This window comes from Mchenga conophoros, linkage group LG20, assembly GCF_057382185.1.
Source record: "Mchenga conophoros isolate Kocher_MC1m ecotype Shallow Benthic linkage group LG20, M_conophoros_male_GT1.1, whole genome shotgun sequence".
NCBI classification, from domain to species: domain Eukaryota; kingdom Metazoa; phylum Chordata; class Actinopteri; order Cichliformes; family Cichlidae; genus Mchenga; species Mchenga conophoros.
Genome location: NC_140545.1, coordinates 22,781,523 through 22,790,882, shown reverse-complemented (window position 1 = coordinate 22,790,882; position 9,360 = coordinate 22,781,523). Strand labels below are relative to the sequence as shown.

Genomic DNA, 9,360 nt, shown 5'->3' with positions numbered 1-9,360 from the left:
TGGCTTGAGCCCTCCCATGATGCCCTGACTGTTTCTTCTTCACTCACCTCTTTCACCATGTGTTCATACACCACTCTGCATTTAATCACTAGTTATTTTTAATCTCTGGCTAGCTACCACAGTATGTTTTTTTATCCTCTACCCCTCTCCTCACCCCCAGATGGCTGCCCCTTCCTGAGCCTGCTGCTGCCCTAGGTTTCTTCCTGTTAAAAGAGAAGTTTTCCTTCCCACTGTTGCCAAGTGCTTGTTCAAAGGAAGTTGTTTGATCGTCAGGGGTTTTTTCTGTGTTATTGTAAGGTCTTTACTTTACAATATAAAGCCCGCTGAGGCAACTGCTGTTGTGATTTGGCGCTGTATTAATAAAACTGAATAGAATTCAAAAGGAAATAATGTAACCTTTTAAAATACTGACATGTAGCAGGTTATTATTTTTGATCATTGTTTCGATACAAAGTAATAAAACTCACATCTTTGCCTCTCCTTTGTTTGTCTCTCAGCTCTCAGTTCCTCAGGGTGTATCTTTTCTTTTCCCATAAGTGTGAAAGGTATATTTCTGTACATTCTTTTTTTATATCCTTTTTGGATCAGGTATACCCGTACCTGGCATACCTGTTAAGCAAGAGCTGGAAGTCGTTTGTCCTCCTGGATCCATATTTTCCATCGTTTCACAATTCATCAATAATATTGTCATCTTGTATTCCGTGTATACTATCAATAAATTCTGTTCGTGTGACCTCTGCTGCATGTCTGAAGGATCCATCCTCTTTCCCCATTTTCTTCCAAAGATTCCTTCCGATTCTTTCCTACTGGAACTCTCCTGGGAATCCTTTGGGTTTCCATGATTTTTTCCTCAACCGAATTGGGGGTCAGATTATAGACCGTGTCATTTTCTGTACAGATTGTCGAGCTCTAGGGGGTAACAGTAGGAGGTGTGATTCCTGATGTCGGTGTACTGACTAACAAGCTGCTTGTGCTGCATTTTTTTAATGTCTTTGATAGTGCAAACCCAAACACACTTAAGTTTTTAGATTGCTAGACTCTTGATTTATATAGTTCAACCCTATAGATATCAGATAAAAACACAATTTTCATAAAAATGACAAAATAATGACATGTCTGTACGTGTCATGAGGGGGGGGTTTGGAGTGCATGATCCTGTTCAGTATATCTGAGTTTACTCAAGCTACACTTTAACAGATGAAAACATCAGGGGGTTCACTGCCTTTTAAAAGACATACACTGCCCCCCAGTGGCTAAAGGTTTTTTATGACTTTACTTACTTCAAATAGCTCCAAAAACTGTTACCACCTTTAGAGGGCCCCCTTGTCAAAGGTATTGTAGCAGATTTCCCCTCCGTTTTCTCTGCCATACAGAAAGATCAAAATACTTCATATTCTAAAGTATGAGACAAACAAATTGTGTGATTGGGCTTGTTGTACTCAGCGAAGAAAGGATGAGATTTAGTGATGTGACAATATAAGAAAGAGCGTAAATGCCATTGTGTGCATTCACAAGCAGCAGGAGCAGATGGCATTTCAGAACCAATCACCATTTCAGATTCTATTGCCCAATCAGTTTTACATTTATATGTAAAGTAGCTTTCTGTTCCAGCAGACCAACAGATGGCTTGAAATGTAAGCTCAGGGACACTTATGTAAAGACTTTATGACTTCTGGTTTCCCATTCCAAACCAAAAACAGGTTTTAAAAATAGCAAATGGAGGCAATGGGCAGACATTACGACACGTAATGTGATTTTATCTCATGACAGTGGAGAAGACGTAGTGTTTAATGGCTTGAAATATTGGGTGCTCCACTCGAGAATGTAGTTTTATTTATTATTTTTGTTGTTTATTGCCACTTTTGATTTACTCCATATCTCAAATAGACAGGGGTACTCAGGAGAGTTAGAAGTATAAATAACATAAAAGGGCTCCTGGGCTGGATTTAATGCAATAGTCTCAAGGGAACTACATATGAATAGTTCATATGTATTTAAGTCCACAGGTAGTTATTAACTTGCTTTTGGGGGTGGTGTTTTAATATAATATGTATGTAATTTAAACTTTTTTACAGTGTATATATAAGTGTATGTGTGCGTGTGTGTGTCACACATGGTGACATGATGAAGAGAGCATTCAGAAACTATTTTTGTTTTATTTGTTTTTTTTAATATATTTCTATTTATTAGGTAGTTTATTATCTAACAGCAGAACGGTGCAGTTTAATAATACATCTTAATTTTCTTAATGTAATGTAATGTAAAATCTATGCAGTACACAAAGTAAACAATGTGTAAAGTGCATTCACTGAATCAGAATTTCAGTGGCTCAGTGTAATTCCAGTAACTGGATCAAGTAAGTTACAATGCATAAATATAGGCTTACTTTTATTAAATTCCACCACAGTATGCTGTTGATTTGCACTGTTGCCTCATGTTGGGTAAATTGGCCATAGATTTCCATTTGTCAGCAGCCTGCAGTTGGTAGTTTATCCACCTTGGACAGACAGCTGACCTGTCCAGAGTGAACACTGCCTCACACCCTATGGTAGTTTAGATGGATGGATGATATTGTGAAATACCTTCAAATTTTTAACACAACTGGGCAACCGTTTCATGAGTTGCAGAACAAACAAATGGTGAAGGTACAGTTAAACTGGATACAGATTAACAAAAATATTTATGTTACCAGTGCTTTAACAGCTGTAATTGAGTGTAAAGCATGCACTTGATATATTGAAGCTGACATAACACAGAGAACTAAAAAATCTTGATATTTCAAATAAATTTGTCTAATTTTAATCTTGTCTACTGACCTAAAATAAATAAGCCAATGGACTAGGTTGTTTTTTTCTTTATGTAAACCCTATACCATCTTAACAAATGATGAAGTATCACCACAGTAAGTGCCTTCATTAAGGCACCTTTTTATATGCCTTTGCTCAGATATGTTTCTGCAGATAAAGGGAAGTCAACAAAGAGAAAACTGCTTCTTTCCTGCTTATTTTTTTCTTTTCTTCTTACCACATATTGAGATGTTCCAGTAGATTAAAAACTGATCAGTGGAAGACAAGTGAAGGAAAATAACTGCATACAAAGAGGAGCGATTTTGTTTGATGAACAATAAGTTTGAAAAAAGTAAAGAAAAAGAAGCCACTCATTTAATGGCCCTTTTCTTTGGTTTAATAAAACAATAAAACAGACATTCACATTGAATACAAATCAAGTCTACAAAGAAACAGCACTTCCTTTGCTAAAAAAAAAAAGTTTTCCAGTTTCACTAAAAACCTGCTACATATACGTTTCTGTTGTGTGCTACATTCAGATTAGTCCTCTAACAAGCGTAATTTCTTTATATCAGAGTGCAGCAGTGCATCCCACTTCACACCTGCAATGCTCGATGAGTAAAAAGCCACATTTGTCATGTGCTTGGTCAAAGTTCCTTAAGGCATTTATATGTGTATATATATATATATATATATTATAACCTGGATGTCCCAGGGTCAAAATGGGAGATGCCCCCAAGGGTGGTGGAGAATGACCAAGCTAAGATCCTGTGGGACTTCCAGATACAGACGGACAAAATGGTGGTGGCTAACCAACCGGACATAGTGGTGGCAGACAAACATGAGAAGACGGCCGTAATGATCGATGTAGCGGTTCCGAATGACAGCAAGTCAGGAAGAAGGAACACGAGAAGCTCGAGAAATACCAAGGGCTCAGAGAAGAGCTCGAGAAGATGTGGAGGGTGAAGGTGACGGTGGTCCCAGTGGTAATCGGAGCACTAGGTGCAGTGACTCCCAAGCTAGGCGAGTGGCTCCAGCAGATCCCGGGAATAACATCGGAGATCTCTGTCCAGAAGAGCGCAGTCCTGGGAACAGCTAAGATACTGCGCAGGACCCTCAAGCTCCCAGGCCTCTGGTAGAGGACCCGAGCTTGAAGGATTGACCGCCCACAGGGGCAAGTGGGGAATTTTATTTTTTTTTTTTATGACATCTTCCATCTATGGCACGAAAAATTTAATTCTCTCCAAACCAGGAGCAAATTCCACTGAGGATTGTTCACATATCTTCACCAAACAGTTATACAGTCATAACCCTCATAGCCAAAATACTTTTGATTAAAAGTGTAGATTAAAAAGGCTGACTTTTTACATCTTTACATGGCACTCGTGCAGTCACCTTTTGTGCTATACATTCTCTTTAGCATGCACTGCACTGTGCCTAACATGCATGCAAAACAGCAGAATCACCAACAGAAAAAAAAACAGTGAAAGTAAAGAAAAAAAGAAAAAAAATCCTTCTCGCTTTAGAAATAAAATTATTTTCAATAGCCACAACAGACAACTTATTTACTAAACAGAACTATTGTCTTCATGCACAATGGAGAAGTAACACAAAATACAGTGTCTCTGAAAATACTGTTTACAGTTTGTGCAAACACAATAATGCTCCTTATACTGACTTTCTTCGTAAATGAGGGAACTCCCGGAAACTATGGCCAAGTGAGATCCTGCTTCCTGGCGAAGTTAGTCCAGTGTTGTCCCTGGAACTTGGTGAACAGCCCTGAATCCTGTAGGAAACTGAGTTGTAATAAACAGAATTAACGTGGCAGCCACGATGTTCACTGTGGGACATAAGAGGGCTATCGCAAATCTCTAAACGGTAGCACATGCAGGAACAGAGGGAGCTAAGGCTCGACTCCTGTCTGCTTCTGCCTGCCTTTATCTGGAAATGCAACCTGTGCCTGCAGGGGCTTTTTCGTCTTTCCTGATCCACCGGAGAAGAGATGAGGTTGGTGCGACTGGTTCCTTCCTCCATCGGGAGGAAAAGTGTGCTATGGCTGTGCACCATGTTGCTCCTGTTCCTCTCACTGTGGCTATCTCTGCTTTGTTCCCCTAAAACACCAAGGCCCAGGGTCCCATCCAAAAGGCCTCTGTCTCTCTTCATTGAAGCCCTTTCTTGTGCATCCCGTCGCTCATCCTCAGTGTTCATGGTGAGAAAACGGAGCACCACTAAATTAAGAAATGCCCCGATAACAGTTAATCCCACCAGAATGTACATAAAGCTGAAAGCGACATAGGGCGTTTTCTCCTGGAGGTCCTCTTTTTTCTGCAAAGCCACAAAGTCCCCAAAGCCAATTGTGGTGAGTGTGATGAAGCAGTAGTAGTAAGCATGGAAGAAGCTCCATCCCTCAAAGTGGGAAAAGGCTGCGGCGCCCACACACAGTGTTCCGATGCAGGACAAAAAGCCCACCAGGACCATGTTCTCCATGGACACCTCAGTGCGTCGAAAGCCCAGGCATTGTTTCAGCTTATGTAAGAGATAGCGGACAAATGTGTTCATCCTCTCTCCCAGGCTCTGGAACATAACCAAAGTGAGAGGAATGCCGAGTACAGCATAGAACATGCAGAAGATCTTTCCAGCATCTGTTCCAGGGGCTGCATGTCCATAACCTTAATGCAAAGAGATGGAAAATGTAATGACACTGTGACGCATCATGAAGCAACGCTTAGTTGGTAAAACATGGAGCAACTGTCTATTTTTAATCAACACGTCATTAAAACCAAGCCTCAAATATTGCATTCTTGCAGAAAAAATAATGTTGTGCTGTGAATTACGAAGCAAGCAAAGTGACACATCACCCGTCATTTCCAAAAACATAAAATAAAAAAGCAGAAGAAGCCTTACATTGACTTACCAATGGTAGTGATTACTGTTATGGCAAAGTAAAAAGAGCCAGCAAATTTCCACTGTCTCCCGGCGCGATGGGGCTCAGCTTGCAGCACTACTCTCTCGATTTCGCGGTAGTCGTCCTCGGAGAAGCGGTACTTCTTCTTCATTTCGTTGCGCTTCTGCTCCAAGATGCGCCGACGGGAGCTCTCCGACTCAGACTCCAGCGCGTCAAACACCGCGGCGCCCACCAGCAAGTAGGAGAACATGCAGAGGATGAGCGACAAGGTCCGGACGTTTTGCTTCTTCATTCTCGGCATCGGCACGAAAGTCGGAAGCACGAGCACGGTGTTACAGGTGGTACTGTTCTTCAGCTTAGACTCCACATTGGTTTTGCAGCCTGTTGCGTGAAATGTAATTTCACGAGGGGCGGGTGGGAAAATAACGCCTTTAACTCTTGACTGTGTTATGGTTCAGACGTCTCCTTTGTTTTTAAAACGCGCATATTTTCCTGTGCGTACCGAGAGCTATCGGCTCTCTGCGCCGTTATCTGTTTTAGTGGCCTCAGCTTGCCTTTTCGCATGCGCAAAACAATCACCAATAAAGAAGAAGAAGAAGAAGAAGAAGAAGGAAAAATGTTTGTGTATATCTATATAACATAGATATATAAGACATAGCACAAAATACAAAGTAATATTTTCCGCGGATGTTCAGTTATGTTATGTGCAGCAATTTCTATGCCTATTTAATATGAAGAGGTTTGCTCAGCACCATGGACAGCAACCAGTGGGATTTCACATTTGACCTGGCACTGTGACTGCACATACTAAGTGGAGGCTCAAGAGGCTGTGAAGCAGGGAAAAGGTTCAGGTGCGTTTAATATGACTGAAAATCTTTGCAGACACCAAATCTGGGGAACAACATAACCATTAAAAAAGTTTAAAATAAAAAATAAAAAATAAAAAAGCTCAAAGTTCTAACATCTGGTCGTGAAGTAAGTAATCCCCAGGTTAAACGAAAGTTAATTAAAATCCATTCAACTGTACTAACATTAAAATGAAAGCCTAATTTAAGCCTTAAATAATAAAAAATAAACATATAAAGGTCCTCATGAGCTAAAGACATGGAAACAAATAAAATATCAGGTAAGACAGTGTTTAGAAATCTGGCGTATTGGATTTGTTCTATAAAATAGATCAGTAATAAAACAGCGAGAAAAATGAAGTAATAAAGATATCAACAACAAAAAAATTAAGGAATCAAGTTAATAGTAAAAATTAAATAAGACTGAAGGAATAAAGTAAATATATACATATATATAGTTTATCCCAAATTACAATGTGGTCAAAAATACAAACGGAAGTTAATACAATCTCAATTCCTTTTTTAAATCAGTTTCCTTAGAGCGTTACTTATGTGAGAGAGCTCTTGCGTTCATGTGCAGTGGCTAAAGAGAAAAAAAAAGCACTGCTATTGTAGACGCTTCTAGAAATTTTTCTGTAGGTGATGCTGGTTGCTATGGTTACTTGTACCAGTGGCACAGACTTGGACTATCAGTGAGGTTGACACTAATAAGTTAACAGTAATGAAGCCGGTTTCGTTAATAACGTTGTCACAGCATCACAACATAAATTATCCTTATTTAGACCTTTTTTTAAGTTAAGCAAGAAGAATCCTCTGTATGTCAGTACAGGGCAGCAGCAGGTGGATTATTGTGTGTGCTTTTGTTCCTGTCAAACAGAGCAACCTGCTCTCCGTGGTCCTGTTTTTGTGGCAAAATCAGCGCACTTACATCCCTGTTTTGATTCAAACCAGCGCTCCATAAATCAATTACATCTCAGCTGATAAGAGAGGAACACAAAGCCCCAACAGCCACCCATCAATCCAGACAGCTTGTATTCACATCGTTTTCAAAGCCCAAGGACCTGGAACAAAGCGAGAAGGCCCATCAATCCCCACAGAGTTGAAGGATAAGTGTTTAGACTTAAACAGAAGCTTCATTAATCGAGTTATACCTGTTGTCTGTTTTCTCTAAGGTGTATTTTATTATAACCCCGCAGACCTACAAATTAATATGTCAGGAAAATATTAAGTAGACTATGGTGAGGTCATATTTATACACATTCAGCAGGATGCATTAAAGGCAGTGTTTTCCTTTGTTCCCTAAACAGTACTTGTGTTTTGCTTTTTTCAATCTAATATTTATGATACTACAGTATGACACATCACAATGAAAACTTGAAATCAAGTAGTACATGTTCAAGGGCTGGATTATACTGTGTTTGCGTCCATATTCATTACATTAATATTAACTTTCTGACAGCTGCCACATGACAGCTGGTAAGTTTATAAGGCTAAATTATTTGTGGAGAAAAATGTGAACATAAACAGCTATGCTATGCAGAGCTGTGCACTGTCCACGCACAGCATTTGCTATTTTTGTTTTGTTTTTGTTTTTGTTTTTATCTCACAAAGTCAGTTACACCCACAGTGCATGTGGTAGTTGGTAAGTGTATGCAGATTTTGCAAAACCTTGTTAAAGCTGCACATGGCATGCAGTGAAAAGAGAACCTCATGCCTGAAGGCCCATTTTTTTTCCACTAAATAAAACCCATCTGTCAGCTCTACAACAACAAAAATGTAAATCTGTCAAAATCCTGGAGGAGAGATTGTAAAAATTAATCTCCTCTACAAAAAAAGAAAAAGAAAAAAAACCTTTCAGGGTCTTTTTGTTTAACAGGCTGCAAGGACAGAAGAAAGAAAATTATCTAGGGACAATACGTGTGATGCAAGAAGCAGCTAGACACAAAGACACGGACAGCTGTGGGTTTTTGAATCGAGATAATGAATTTCTTGTTTCTATAGCGTGGCGATTTAGGACAGCAAATAAGAAATTGTAGCAAAAAATCTAAATCAGATTGCTTGACAGCCTGGACATGTCATACTCTAATTTCTTTATGTCTTATTAAATATTTAAATTATGACCCTTAAAAAAAAAAGAGATGCTGACATAACCTTCTTATATAAATTCTATATGTGAGAGCTGTGTCACAATGAATTGATTGAGCAGAAGTCACATCGGTTAAATCAGTGTCAGCACAGTATAACATACTGTCTTTATCAATAAAGAAAATACACTGCAAGAATAAAACAGTGTGTTGATCTATATGTATATATAAAAAAAAACCACCCAGCACGCCCCTGCGGGCGGTCAATCCTTCAAGCTCGGGTCCTCTACCAGAGGCCTGGGAGCTTGAGGGTCCTGCGCAGTATCTTAGCTGTTCCCAGGACTGCGCTCTTCTGGACAGAGATCTCCGATGTTGTTCCCGGGATCTGCTGGAGCCACTCGCCTAGCTTGGGAGTCACCGCACCTAGTGCTCCGATTACCACGGGGACCACCGTCACCTTCAACCTCCACATCCTCTCGAGCTCTTCTCTGAGCCCGTTGGTATTTCTCCAGCTTCTCGTGTTCCTTCTTTTTGATGTTGCTGTCATTCGGAACCGCTACATCGATCACTACGGCCGTCTTCTCATGTTTGTCTACCACCACTATGTCCGGTTGGTTAGCCACCACCATTTTGTCCGTCTGTATCTGGAAGTCCCACAGGATCATTCTCCACCACCCTTGGGGGCATCTCCCATTTTGACCTCGGGACTTCCAGGTTATACTCGGCACAGATGTTCCTGT

General features: G+C 40.1%; 1 protein-coding gene across 1 annotated transcript; it reads right to left on the bottom strand.

Annotated features, from left to right (window-relative positions):
• Window positions 1-3,160: 3,160 nt before the first annotated feature.
• Window positions 3,161-6,323, bottom strand: kcnk15 (potassium channel, subfamily K, member 15). The gene is made up of 2 exons (XM_085260679.1): window positions 5,701-6,323; window positions 3,161-5,455 (listed from the first exon to the last, which is right to left on the bottom strand). The coding sequence occupies exons 1-2, from the start codon at window positions 5,990-5,992 to the stop codon at window positions 4,455-4,457; spliced, it is 1,293 nt and encodes a 430-aa protein (XP_085116805.1). The 5' UTR covers window positions 5,993-6,323; the 3' UTR covers window positions 3,161-4,454.
• Window positions 6,324-9,360: the final 3,037 nt, after the last annotated feature.

Excerpts from the sequence above, each read along its gene's own strand:
- kcnk15 (XM_085260679.1), bottom strand. The coding sequence starts at position 5,992 with ATGCCGAGAATGAAGAAGCAAAACGTCCGGACCTTGTCGCTCATCCTC. Across the intron at positions 5,456-5,700 it reads AACAGTAATCACTACCATTG|GTTATGGACATGCAGCCCCT; the intron begins GTAAGTCAATGT and ends CTTTGCATTAAG.